The sequence below is a fragment of the Quercus robur genome, chromosome 3, assembly GCF_932294415.1.
Source record: "Quercus robur chromosome 3, dhQueRobu3.1, whole genome shotgun sequence".
In the NCBI taxonomy this organism is placed as follows: Eukaryota; Viridiplantae; Streptophyta; class Magnoliopsida; order Fagales; family Fagaceae; genus Quercus; species Quercus robur.
In genome coordinates this window covers 5,947,248-5,961,241 of record NC_065536.1, presented here as the reverse complement: position 1 = coordinate 5,961,241, position 13,994 = coordinate 5,947,248, and the positions used below count along the sequence as shown (strand labels likewise).

At 35.1% G+C, this 13,994-nt stretch overlaps 1 protein-coding gene across 1 annotated transcript; it reads left to right on the top strand.

Annotated features, from left to right (window-relative positions):
* Positions 1-3,960: 3,960 nt before the first annotated feature.
* LOC126716835 (importin subunit alpha-1a-like) lies at positions 3,961-10,685 on the top strand. Its single transcript, XM_050417833.1, has 11 exons — positions 3,961-4,326; positions 6,969-7,065; positions 7,149-7,240; positions 7,331-7,462; positions 7,587-7,772; positions 7,949-8,112; positions 8,219-8,297; positions 9,012-9,140; positions 9,294-9,421; positions 9,507-9,881; positions 10,054-10,685. Exons 1-10 carry the CDS (start codon positions 4,075-4,077, stop codon positions 9,877-9,879), a joined length of 1,632 nt encoding a protein of 543 aa, XP_050273790.1. The 5' UTR covers positions 3,961-4,074; the 3' UTR covers positions 9,880-9,881; positions 10,054-10,685.
* The last annotated feature ends 3,309 nt before the right edge of the window (positions 10,686-13,994 follow it).

The following is a 13,994-nucleotide window of genomic DNA, read 5'->3' as shown; positions in this document are numbered from 1 at the left end:
AAAATGACAAGCGAATGTGAGATTCTATACGGATAGATTTGAGAGTGCACAAAAGTAAGAATAACAAAGAGAGAAGGTAGCAGAATATCATAAAGGAAAAAAATAAAATAAAATGATATGAAAAAACCCCTAAAAATGATTTGGTATTATGAGTTCCAATTATTGAATGTGATGGTGGATTATTTCATGCATGACTTGATCATGTCACCGAATGTTGGAGATTCATATATGAATTGCTGTGCTGTGTTGTGTGTAGTTTCTAAATACCTTTGTAATTAAAGCTTCTTTAAATCTATTTCTTTTAAAGAGATACAATATATTTTTATTATTAAGGGTCGGAGACTTTAATAACGGTTTAGAACCGTCCCAATAGTTCAAAAGTTAAGAGAAAAACTTGTAATAACGAGTGTAGATTCATTTGTCAAAGATAAAAGGGTAAAAAAGGCTGGCTGATTACATGGTTACTGTGGGTGGGCTGAGAGGGGTAAGCCCATTCCCCAAACAATCTGTGCCCCTCTTTCGGGGTGGCTCTGGCCCAAAGCAGGCCCATGTTAGCCAAGGTTGTAAGGAAGCATCCCAGGAAAGGAACCTCACCTCAATGAGATCCCTATGAGAACTTGTATGGGCCAAGAGCTTAAGGTATTGCCTTGGGAGAATTCACCCTTCAAACATAAGATTCAATGTCGGTTGCAATTTACTAGAGGGTCACCTTGACAGCAAAAAGTGAGCCCTATTCTTGACGCTTGATTAGACATGCTCGAATATTAACCCAGACTCATGACGCCATTTAGACCCTAAAAGTAGAGGGACCCATGGACATGCAAAATATTCCCTTTTCATGGCAAACCCACTAAAGCAAGCCTATAAAGAGGAACCGAAGGGAGTGAAAAGGGGTTGAAACACAAATTGGGGAGAGATACATGAGAAAAAAGTGAAAACATAGTTTGGGGGAGATAGATAGAAAGTAAGAACATAGTTTGGGGTTTAGAAGTCTTGCTTGGATCTCAAACGGGTAACTCGGCGGTCAGGGAATCTTCTTGGCTAGGCCTGATTCAAAGCAATCTAACTACAACTACGACAGGGTATGATTTGCTATTGAAAAAACCACTTCCATGGGTCTCTCATTGTAGGTTATTTCCAATCCATAATACAAATAAATTTGGAGACCCAAATCCTAGAGCCCAAGGGTTTTCTTTGGAGTAAGAGTTGCCACAATTACACAAGAACATAATTTTTCTATTTTGTGGTTGTGCTGTCTTTGTAACCTTAAAACAATATTTTTTTGAGGGGAATATGAAGATGAACTTGCATGATTTATGAAGGAGAAGATGCCCCTTGAACCATGAAGGAGGAGATTCACCTTTCTAGAGTATGTTCAATGCTAACTTGGATCAACGGAATTAAAGCACATGGAATTTAATTTGACACTTTTTTTTTTTTTTTTTATCTTTAAAATAATAAATCAATTTACGGATTATCTAGTACACATTAGTGATTGCTTACACTAGGAAAGAGGGTGGAATATATTATTTTCTAAAGGTTTGAAAGGTTTCTTGGTGGTAGAATGACTTAACCGTGCATTTTAAAATATCTTATAAAATTGTATATTGTCATTAACTTGTTATTAATTTCCTCTAATATTTCAATAATTGTCATTGTAAAAATTTTAATATTTCGTGTTATATTTTATTGACAAAATAAAAATACAATAAGAATGGTGTAGTGATTTGATCATACTATAGATGTTTACAAATTTAAAACTGCATGAAATATTAATCGATATAGATAGACATTTTCATATATGTTCGATAATGCAAATATCGTTTTGATAAAATAAAAATAAAAATATTATTTAATTATTTGTTTACATTGATTGTGGGTTATTAATTTTTTTCACCAGGCTTTTGTTTCAATTGCTACAAAACAATGGAATTTGAACAACAATACCATATTCAAAATCAATTGTTTCTCACATTAATTTTTTTTTTTAAATTACATCAAATTTTAATTATACTTAAATTATTAATGCATCACTTAAGATAATTAATATAACAAATGAATTTATTTATCATATTATTAATCTTTTTAATTGCAACTTGGGTTTGAGCTTTACTACTGACGTGCAAAATGAATAAATATAAACAAGTTTTTTTTGAGTTGAGTTTGAGTTTTTTTGTAAACAACTTGGTCCATTTACAACATTAGAGTATTAGCATCCGGGAATTAAAAAAAAAAAAAAAAAAACCTATTTTGCATCCTCAAACACTACTTTACCTATTTTACCAACCCATTTTACAACTCATTCTACATCTCAGTTTTTATTTTTACATACAACCCAATAAAATAATATAAACTACCTAATAAAATAATAAAAATTATTATTCTCTCTCTTTTTTCCCATTCACTTTTTCTCTTCACACACAACCATATATTAAAATAATTTTTTTTACGACCTATGAATAGTAAGGTTGCAAATTTTTTTAAGTTTACAAACACGGATGGAGTGGATTTTGGGTAGCTTAGATTGTAAAATAGCAATTAGGGGGTGTTTACACCCCCCAATGCTAGTGCTTTTAGAGAATTATTATAAATCCATTATTGAATCACATTTTCTTCTTATACTATTCATGTTTGCAAAATTTCAAAACGATCTCAGATCAATAATTGTCTCATACTCTCATCTATTAAAATATTAAATTTCATGTTTTTTAATTTTAAAATTATGCAAAAAGAAAAAAGAAAAAAGAAAAGGTTTTTGGATCTAATAGTAAATAACATCAATTAACATGCAATTTGTTATATATGTCAATAACATAAAGAACATGTAATCTAACAGGCTGTCAAATAAATCAATTATTATTTTTTTAAAAATTTATTGTGGGGTATTTTTATCTCGTAAGCTTATTGTCCTCTTTGGGGAGCCAAACCCGCAAGGTTTTGTTTCTCGGCCCTGAGTATGGAAGTCCAGGATTTTCACCTTAGGTTAAGGGCTTTGTCTTGTAGCCATTTTGGCTTGACACCTTTGTCCCATCTCGGTTGGAGATGCGCCCCACTCATAGCTTATAAGCCCTTAGAGCAACCATAAGTGTACCACTACTACACATGCGGAGTAGTGGTACACTCATGGTTGCTCCAAGGGCTTATAAACCATGAGTGGGGCGCATCTCCAACCGAGGTGGGACAAAGGTGTCAAGCCAAAATGACTACAAGGCAAAACCCTTGGCCTATGGTGAAAATCTTGGACTTCCATACTCGGGGTCGAGAAACAAAACTTTGCTGATTTGGCTCCCCAAAGAGGACAATAAGCTTGCGAAGCGTGGAACAAAATCCTCCCCCACATTTATCATAAAAGGTTTCTTAAAATAATTTCTAAATATTCATTAACTTTTTCCTTTTTTCATTTTAATCACATGATTAGATTTCCAATATGAGGGTAATGTGAGTATAGGACTAACTTGAAAAAATGAGTATAAAATTAAATCAAATGGTATTCACTCATTCATTTTCTTTGATCCCGCGCTCATTGATGAGAAGATGGGAAAAACAAAAAGAGTAATGTTAAATTCACAATAATTTTATAACAAATTTTAGGTGATAGCTTATTGACATTACTTTTTTTTTTTATCCATTAATAACAGTTTACAAACAACAATTTGTTATGAAATTATTTCGAAAATATATTCTTGATGTAATAATTTGCAAAAAATTGAAAAAAAAAAAAAGGAAAAGCAAAATCCAGAAATGATGAAACGACGTCGTGTAAACATCTAATAGCCAACTAAGTCCAACCGGTCCATCCTTTTTTGTCCATCCAAAGAAGGAAAAAAAAGTCACTTTTCTTTCAATTCTTTTCCTTTCCTTCTAAATTCAAAACCCGTCACTGAGTGGCATCCTCCGTAAATACCCGCCGATCCAAGCCCCAATATCTATCTATATATATACATGATACTCCCGAACTTTCATTTCTCTCTCACACTCTCAAACTTCTCTCTCTCTCTCTCATCAAAACCCAATTTTATAAAATTTTAGTTTAAATTTTTTTGACTCTCTCTCTATCTCTCAAAACAAAAAACGATGTCGTTGAGGCCGAGTGCTCGAACGGAGGTGCGGCGGAACAGGTACAAGGTGGCGGTGGACGCGGAGGAGGGGCGGCGGAGGAGGGAAGACAACATGGTGGAGATCCGCAAGTCGCGAAGAGAAGAGAGTCTTTTGAAGAAGCGTCGCGAAGGTCTCCAACAGCTCTCCTCCGGTGCGGCGCAAAACCAGCTGCAGCAACCGCTGCTCGGCTCTTCTTTTCAATCCTCCGCCACCGGTCTCGAAAAGAAAGTACGGTCCCTATATCTCTCTCTAGCTTTGCGTCGTTTTATTCTGTTCGGTTTTAGTTTTGATCGTCGTTTTGGAATTTGATATACATATTGAAATGAAAGAGAGGTTCGCGATCATTATTATTATTATTATTTTTTGCTTTAATTTAGGGTTTATTGAAGTTCGATTGGATTGTTTATTGTTCATCTGTTATGGTTGTAAATTGTAATGAGTTTGATAGGGAATTAGGGTTTTCAGCTGGATGATAATTTGTTGAGGTCGTGTTTTTGATGTCATTTTGGTTTTTTTATGTATATGAAATGGAAATGAGGTTAAATGGAAATTTTGCCTTAATTTAGGCTTTAATTTTGGTTGTGATCGTCCTTTTGGAATTTTTGATTGTATGTTGAAATGAAAAAGAGTTTTGCTATTGATTTTTATTTTTTCTTCTTTAATTTAGGGTTTGATTGGAGCTGAGGGGTTTTTTGAAGTTCGGTTGGATTGTTTATTGTTCACTTGTTGTGATTGTAATGAGTTTTCAAAAGGGGAGTTAGGGTTTTTAGCTGGATTATGTTTTGTTGAGATTGTGTAGTAGATGTCATTTTGGTTTTTTATATATAATCAAGCAGCGCAACCCGGTTCTACTTGACTAAGCCCCATGCCCCTTCAGGGGGGGAGTTTGAAAAGGAAAAGAGGTTAAATGGAATTTTTGCTTTAATTTGCGGTTTGATTGGAGCTGGGGGGTTTATTGAAGTTCAATTGGGATTGTTTATTGCTCATTTGTTATGGTTGTAATGAGTTTTCGATAGGGGAATTAGGGATTTTAGCTGGATGATGTTTTGTTGAGATTGTGTTATTGATGTCACTTTGGTTTTTTATATAAATGAAAAGGAAAAGAGTTTATATGGAGTTTTTGCTTTAATTTAAGGTTTGATTGGAGCTGGAGGGTTTGTTGAAGTTCGATTGGATTGTTTATTGTTCAGTTGTTGTGATTGTAATGAGTTTTCGATTGGGGAATTAGTGTTTTTTAGCTGGATGATGTTTTGTTGAGATCGTGTTATTGATGTCATTTTGGTTTTTTATATATATGAAAAGGAAAAGGGGTTAAAAGGATTTTTTTCTTTAATTTAGGGTTTTATTGGAGCTGGAGGGTTTATTGAAGTTTGATTGGATTGTTTATTGTTCATTTGTTATGATTGTGATGAGTTTTCAATAGGGTAATTAGGGTTTTTAGCTGGGTGATGTTTTGGTTGAGATCGTGTTGCTGATGTCCTTTTTAGTTATTGATGGAGTTTTTGCTCTAATTTAGGGTTTGATTGGGGGTTAGGGTGGTGTTTTAAGCTTAATTTGCTTTCAGTTTTGGTTGTGCAATTAGGGTTTGATTGGAGCTGAAAGGTTTATTGAAGTTCGATTGGATTGCTTATTGTTCAGTTGTTAAGGTTGTAAAGAGTTTTTGATAGGGGAATTAGGGTTTTAGCTGGATGCTGTTTTGGTTGGGATTTGTTGTTTTTGGTATCAATGAATTTTGTTGGGGAATCAGGGTTTGATTGAAGCTAAAGTGAGTTTGATTGGATGGGTTTTAGTTCAAATCTTATGGTTTTTGACTGGTTTTGGATGGGGGAATGAGGAGTTTTAGAATAATTTAATTTGGTTTTCATGAGTTTTTTGTTAGGGAATAAATCGTTGGGTTGTCTGTTGGTATTTTTATATTTGTTTTATCACTGTTAATTTTTCCTTTGATTAAAGGTTTTGATGGGATTTGCTTTTAATTTGGGGTTCAATTGGAATTTCAATTGGTTTTGAAGTGCTTGAGCTTATATTTGGGTGGGAGAATAGGGATTGGTTGGATCTTATATTGGTGAACAAGCTGGATAATGTTCTGGTTATGTAAAATCTGATGAGATTTTGTTTAATATATGTAATTTTTGATGAATGACTTTGCTCAGGGAACTATGGTTTGTTTGGAACCTCCAACAGTGTTATAGCTGTATATTGTTTTTGTAACATCAATACTTTTCTATTGTTTTAGTTCATTTACTTTTGTTTTGATAGGTTTTGGGTGGATTGTCTATTGTTGTTCTAGCAGGATGTTGTTTGGGGCATTGTAGAGGTTTTGATGGAATTTAGTTTAATTAGATTGGTTTTTTAGTGTTTTATCTCAGCTTCTATGATTTTGAAGGATTTGGTTAGGTTTATCGGTTTTTTAGCTGGAAATTTTTTTCAGTCTTTGTAGAGGTTTCTATGGAATTTTCTTTAAATATGGTCCAGTTGTATCGGTTTTAGTTCATCTGCTATGGCTTCAATGGATTTTGATTTGGAGTTCAGGTTTGGTTGGATCATCTATTCATGGTTTTATTTTATTTTTCAAAATTGTTTTAGTTACATTGAAGGTTTCAGCGGAATTTACTTGAATTTAGAGTTTGATCAGATTGTTTACTGGTGATTTAGTTGGATTGGTTATATTGAATGCATAGGTTTGCTCTTATTACGCTTGTCCTTAAAAAAAGATCAGATCAAAACAACTTGCTTTTACTGAAGTTCTCTAATCATGGATTTGCTATGCAAATTGTTTAACATTTTACTGATTTGGAATTGCTCTGGTGTTAGTTCTTGGTATTATTGGTGATTATCATGCTAATTATGGTTGAATTGTTCAAGTGCAGTTAGAACATCTACCATCCATGGTTGCGGGAGTGTGGAGTGATGATAGTAATCTGCAGCTTGAGGCAACTACTCAGTTCAGGAAATTGCTTTCAATTGGTAAGAAATTTGATCTCTCTAGTCTAATGCATCTGTTGTACACGAATATTTGTTTCAATTATTCACCTCTTTTTCTTTACCAGAGCGTAGCCCTCCAATTGAGGAAGTGATACAGTCGGGTGTTGTTCCTCGCTTTGTTGAGTTTCTCATGAGGGAGGACTACCCACAGCTTCAGGTCTATTGCATGCTGTCTATTATCTGATGGTTTTTTTTTAGATGTATGTGACCATGAATTTAACATTTTATTGCTTGAAACTTCTTATAGTTTGAGGCAGCCTGGGCTCTCACTAACATTGCTTCTGGGACATCTGAGAACACTAAAGTGGTAATTGATCATGGGGCTGTCCCAATATTTGTCAAACTTCTTGGTTCTCCTAGTGATGATGTTCGTGAGCAGGTATGAATGTGATTTAGGTGCTTAAACTAGCTCTTTAGTACTTTTTGCACTATTTTATGAAGTTAATCAAGTTGGCATTTTTAAGTAAAATGATGACCCCCACCTATATCTTTTGGATGTCCAGGCTGTGTGGGCATTGGGAAATGTTGCTGGTGATTCCCCTAGATGTCGTGACCTTGTCCTAGGCAATGGGGCTTTGCTTCCATTGCTGGCACAGTTGAATGAGCATGCCAAGCTTTCTATGCTGAGAAATGCTACCTGGACACTGTCAAATTTTTGCCGAGGCAAGCCACAGCCTCCTTTTGATCAGGTTAGTTATCTTGGATGCTCTTTGAAACTTAACAAATTATGAAACTGTGGGTGATGCTGTTTAGGCTATTAATTAGTCTAAAATCTAAAATAATATTGTGGGGTTACAGTTGTTGAAAACTTGCCTTCATCAACCATTGTGATGTTATGCATTCTGCTGTATTGTTTACTGCACAGGTTAAGCCTGCACTCCCAGCTCTTGCACGCCTTATTCATTCAAATGATGAAGAAGTCTTAACTGATGCTTGCTGGGCACTCTCGTATCTTTCTGATGGTACAAATGACAAAATTCAAGCTGTTATTGAAGCGGGTGTTTGTCCTCGGCTTGTTGAGCTATTATTGTGAGTTCTTAGATCTTCAACCATATTGAGTTGTACTTATTTTGTGGTGGGAGGTGTAAACCTCTATATTATGCACTCAATTATAAAATTTCTTGCCATTTTTCAGCCACCCATCTCCTTCTGTGCTCATTCCTGCTCTTCGTACAGTTGGAAATATTGTTACTGGAGATGATATGCAGACTCAGGTATTGGGAACTTGTGCAGCTTGGAATTTATAAAATATGGGCTATATTGTTTTTTTTTTTCCAAGTATATGTAGTCATTAAGATTGAGGTACACAATCTTCCCTAATTTTTTATTATGTTACATGCTTGTAAATGGAGTGATGCATTCATGTATGCACTCAGGATTTGTCTGCGGGCAACTATTCTTTGTTTTTTTTTTTTGGGTGTGGCCAGCTTTTGTAACGCATTAGATCAGACAATGGTTTTGTCCTCTTCTGAATTTTTGTGATGTACTTATGAGGCCTGTACAAAGAAATAAACTTGGGCAGTAGGGCTAGACATCATCCCTTTTTTTTTCTTTTTTTTTTCTTTAAAATATATATTGTCTCGTTCCACAGTCATAGACATGCATGCAAATTGTGCTTTTCGAAGGTTGTGGTTGGATTTGAGGATTTCAAATAAAGGGATTTGAAGAACAATTACTTGTATAAATTTAACAGCACATGATGATAAGAACTTTGAGGATTTTCTCAAATAATCACTTGTGATATTATGGATTTGAATTGACACCTATAAAAAAATTTGATGGATTTGAAATGACATCTTACGCGTGGTCACCTGAAATCCACTTATTAATAAAGCTCAAATCCTTCCATCAATAGAAAAAAATTTGTCATTTCATACCCTATTTGTTGGGTAATCCCTTTCAACTAATGAGGTGTTGTTGCTGTTCAGGTTATCATCAACCACAATGCTCTTCCTTGCCTATTAAACCTATTGAACAATAATTATAAAAAGAGCATTAAGAAGGAAGCTTGTTGGACCATTTCAAATATCACTGCTGGCAATAAGGAGCAGATTCAGGTAACCTATAGATTTAAGCTATTCCAACATGATTTAATCTGTTTTTCTCTCTATCTGTTATTATGCTTGTCTTAGTTTCATGAAATTTGGATCTAAATACCCAATTTCTCTTCAACTGTGACCATAAAATGGGGTCTTTATTGCTTGTTGCAGGCTGTTATTGCGGCTGATATAATTGCCCCCCTTGTTAATTTGCTTCAAAATGCTGAGTTTGATATTAGGAAAGAGGCTGCGTGGGCAATCTCAAATGCCACATCTGGTGGTTCTCCTGAACAAATCAAGTATGAAAAATCTTGTTTCGTTGTCCTAGTTTGCCTTTGGATAAGTGTTTGGTCTGCAGATATAATATCTCTTTGTTGGTCACAGGTACCTGGTAAATCAAGGGTGTATCAAGCCCTTGTGTGATCTTCTCATCTGCCCCGATCCAAGGATTGTCACAGTTTGTTTGGAAGGGCTTGAAAACATATTGAAGGTAGGGGAAGCTGATAAGAACTCGGGCAGTTCTGGAGATGTAAATCTCTATGCTCAAATGATTGATGATGCGGAGGGGCTAGAGAAAATTGAGAATCTCCAGAGTCATGACAATACTGAGATTTATGAGAAGGCTGTGAAGATTCTTGAGACATATTGGTTGGAGGAAGATGATGAGACAATGCCAGGTGATGCTGCCCAGTCTACGTTCAACTTTGGAGGGAGCGAAGTTCCTTCTGTTCCTTCAGGTGGATTCAAATTCGACTGAAGGTATCTTTATACTATTTCTGTCATGTCTTGTGTTTTATTTTTATTGAATTAGCTTTTGTTCTGGTTAGTGTGCAATTAAATTTCTGGAGTTAACTATCCAAACTTTGCTTGCATGGCTGCTCTATGTTTTGTTATTGATGCTCTTGACATATTTTCTTTTAAAATATCGCAGTATTTGGTGGCGAGAGATTAGTTGGGGTCAGGTCAGGTGTCTTGTCGTGTTTGGGTCCTCTTTGGTCCAGTCTGGTGCATGATTTATGGGGGTGCTGGACTGGCACAAGTGTCGGTAATGGCTGGATTAAGATGTTGAGGGATACTTGGATTGGTTATATGACAGAACTAGAATTTGTTGCTGCAACAAAGTTGAGGAGCCAGAGTTCTCTTTTTGGGGAATGGTTATTCCAGGTGATTGGGCTCTCCCATGAAGTCGATGTCGAGTCTCATAAGTTGTTTCATTTGTTCTATTTGCCATAGAACAGAGTCGGAGTCTGTCAGTTGCGGGGTGATTTTTGTACTACCAAATTCACTCTATAGACACTTGTAGTTATGAGGGATACTGGATTTTTATGTTCATTGTATGTTGTGATGATTTTTCCCCCCCTTTGAGTCGAAAATGTATTTGCCTAGGGTATACCGTTTACTGGTTTGATATGAAAAGTTGTCTAAAACTCATTGAAGGAAAAGAGTCTCTTAATATTTATTGATATCAGAGTTCTAGTCTGCCTCCTTTTTTCGTTTGTATTGCACTTGACTTTGCTATAAAGGCTATATGTTAATAAATTTTGTATGAACTGTGATTTTTTCCTTTTTCTTCCCTGAAGGCATTAGATTAATATATGTTAACCTCTGTTGTTGACACAAGATTTACTAAATGAAGCTAAATTACCTACGTATATTCTTCAAAATTTTGCTGGAGCATATAGTTCCCAAGTTGCTGTAGTGTAGGAACAAGCTTTAGAGGGTGTTAGGTTTGATTAAAAAGTTATTTCAGTTTGATTTTGAATTAATTCTGGTTTTTTTTTTGGTCAAGAAAAGATTTCATTAAAACTAAACCATCAACTCGGTCTCAAGGCAAAGCCTGTTTGCATACACCCCATTGAGATCATCCTCATAAACAGCAAGTACATCCAAAGGTGGAATATCAAATATAGCAAAATCTAAATTATGACTCGATCCCATTCTGGCCAGTTTATCTGCACATCGATTTGCTTCGCGGTAGCAGTGCCTAATCTGAACCTGTGAGAAGTTTGATATCAATTGTCTGCAATCATCCAAGATGGGAGACACTATATTGTTTACATAATTAGAATTGAGCAGCACATCAATTATAGACTTAGCATCTAATTCAATCTCAACACAACTAGCATTGCAGCTACAGCACATGAGCATCTAATTCAGTTTGATGGCTGAAGGACCTTGCTATTTTATAAAGTTTGAAAAACATTAAAAAAAAATTCAAAATTAATTTTATTGTTTACAATGGGCCTAGTTTAGTTTTGTGGTATTTACTATTACCCAAGCACGGTATTCATCATATTCTTCAAGAATCCAACAAAAAGAAAATGTCATCATGTTGTACGGTATTCCAAAATTGCAACTATTTGCTCATTGCATGGTGTGTACTAAAACTAATCTATAATTGATCCTCTATGTTCCACAAGTAGAGTTATTTTTCCTCTCACTTTATAAAATTTATTTATTTTTGGAACGGATTCCTTTCTTACTTTTTGAACTTTTATGATTACTGGTAATCGTGCTTGTTTTTATGAGGACCTGGTAAGGCTGGAGGAGGTTGTTTAATCTAATAATGCATGGAAAGTGGATTAAGGGGATTCTTCATATTTTCATAGGTATCTAATACAATCAATGCTGTCTCATAACTCATAACTCTAGGCTTAGTTGGACACTGTTTTGTTCAATTATTAACTTTTTGTTTCTTAAAGATATTATCAATTATTACAAATAGCTCCAGAAATTTCTCGACAATGTGCTCTGTTTTAGGGGGGTGAATTGTTATGTTTTCTATAGTAGACTAGTAGGTAAAGAGAGGACATCAATATTTTACTTCTGTAATCCATGACAATCCTCTCGAACATATGGGGTGGTCAAGGGATACAAAACAAATAACTATTTCTTGCCCCCTTGGGGTGTGGTGCATTGGTAGGAGTCTTGGACTTGGTCACACCTACGAGTTTAGAATTTACCAGGTTCGAGTCATGTGCTTCGCAAAAATGCTGTGCCACAATGCGAATAGCCCTAATGTGCCTAGGGGTGTCCCACGCCATCAATAGCAGGTTTAAGTGGGTCGGGTCAACGATTACACGCGTGAGACCTTTTTTTTTCTTTAAAAAAAAAAAAAAAAAAAAAAAAAAACTATTTCTCACTCCTCCGAAATATCAAAAGCAAACAGTATTAAACATAGTTGCAGGGAGTGTTCGAATAAAATAAAATAAACTAATAAAGTCCTTAATAATTGTGTTCTCTCCAAAACAATCATGGCATCCATCTTAAAAAGTTTACCAGTTACATGCGGATTCTTTGTTAGAAAAATAGTACCTGAGCAACCAGTACAATCATGCGTGTGTTACTTTGCTATCTAGTCCAGTCTTAACCAATGACTGTGCCATGGGAGATAAAATATGCTGTTAGGAAATGAAATAGATGTGTATTGAAGTCTACAATGTTCGAGTCATTCCTCAAGTTACCCCATAAGCAGATTGGACTTGGAGCTAAGAATTTTTCTCTATAGCTACTCCTATAACTTGTTTGAGTGATGTCATTAGGCTTTGAAATTATTATTATTTATAAGCCAAGCATGGACTCATAAAAAATTATTGAAGAAAATCATATTTTCAGTTATTAATAAATCTGTACACAAAAATGTTAATAATTTTTAATAGACTCAGGAACACTTTTGACAATTAAAGATTGAATTTATTTATTTTTGGATCATTTTTGTGGGGATAAGAGATTCAGATAGGGGTATTGGGCTGTGGGCTATGCCTGAGGATGCCAAAGAGCTCGAAGACAATCGAGTATTAATAAGGGCAAGTGGGTTATTGGGCTGAGGACGAGGGCTTATAACAGCAAGTAGGTGATGTTGTTCGAGGAGCCAAACTTCCTTGGAAAAACAGAATGGAAGTTTGATGTCCGGCAACCCAGCAAGTACTGGGTAGTAGGCAACCATGCTTGGGAGGATAAGTTTCAGAGAGATGAGTCAACAAAGAGTTGAGAAATATTTGGAAAGAAAGCTGTAACTACCACCACATTGAATGCTTTGCATCTAACCAACTGGTCGCATTAATGTGGAGGTGATACCTGAACGGTAACTTCTAGCCTTACAGCTACACATAAGGACTTCAAGAAGGCTGTGATGGGACAAGTATTAAGAAGATTGTGATGGGGACAAGTATCAAGAAGACTAGTTGTTTGATCAACAAGTGGAAGGCTGAGATGGGAGAAGGTGAAGGAGTATAAAGGGAAAGAGTTCCATTACAAGAATGGGGGGATCAGAAAAAAGGAGGGGAGGAACTTTGTAACCAAGAACTTGAACACTTGTATAAGTCTAAGATATATATATATATATGTATGTATGTATATATATATATAAGAACATACCATCCTCGGATTTGACAAAGGAGCACTTTTCTTTTCAACTTGTTCTTCTCCGTCATTCCTATACTAAACTAACCCATTGTGATTCACATTTGATTTTGTTAAACGTTCAATATTAATCCACTCTCTAATAAATTTATTGTTGTGGGCTTGCTTGTTGGGCCATTGTCCAGATCTTTTGGGTCGTGGGTCAATCTGTGCCCTTACAATTTTCATTTCAAAATTTTAATTTGGCTCTTCATTTTTATTTTGTTTTCACATTGGTCATGATGCCTTGGGTTGGGCCGTGGTTCAGATTAATAGTTTTTTAGCCCATTTGACGAACCCGGTCTTATATATATGCTTCTTTTATTACCCATATTTTGATTTTTAAGTTTGATTTAATTTGGTATTTTGAAAAGTTATTTTGATGATTTTTTAGTATAATTTAAGCATATTATGTGAATTGCATTAATTAATTTTAAAAATGTTTAAATTGTAGAAAGCCCAAAGCATAAA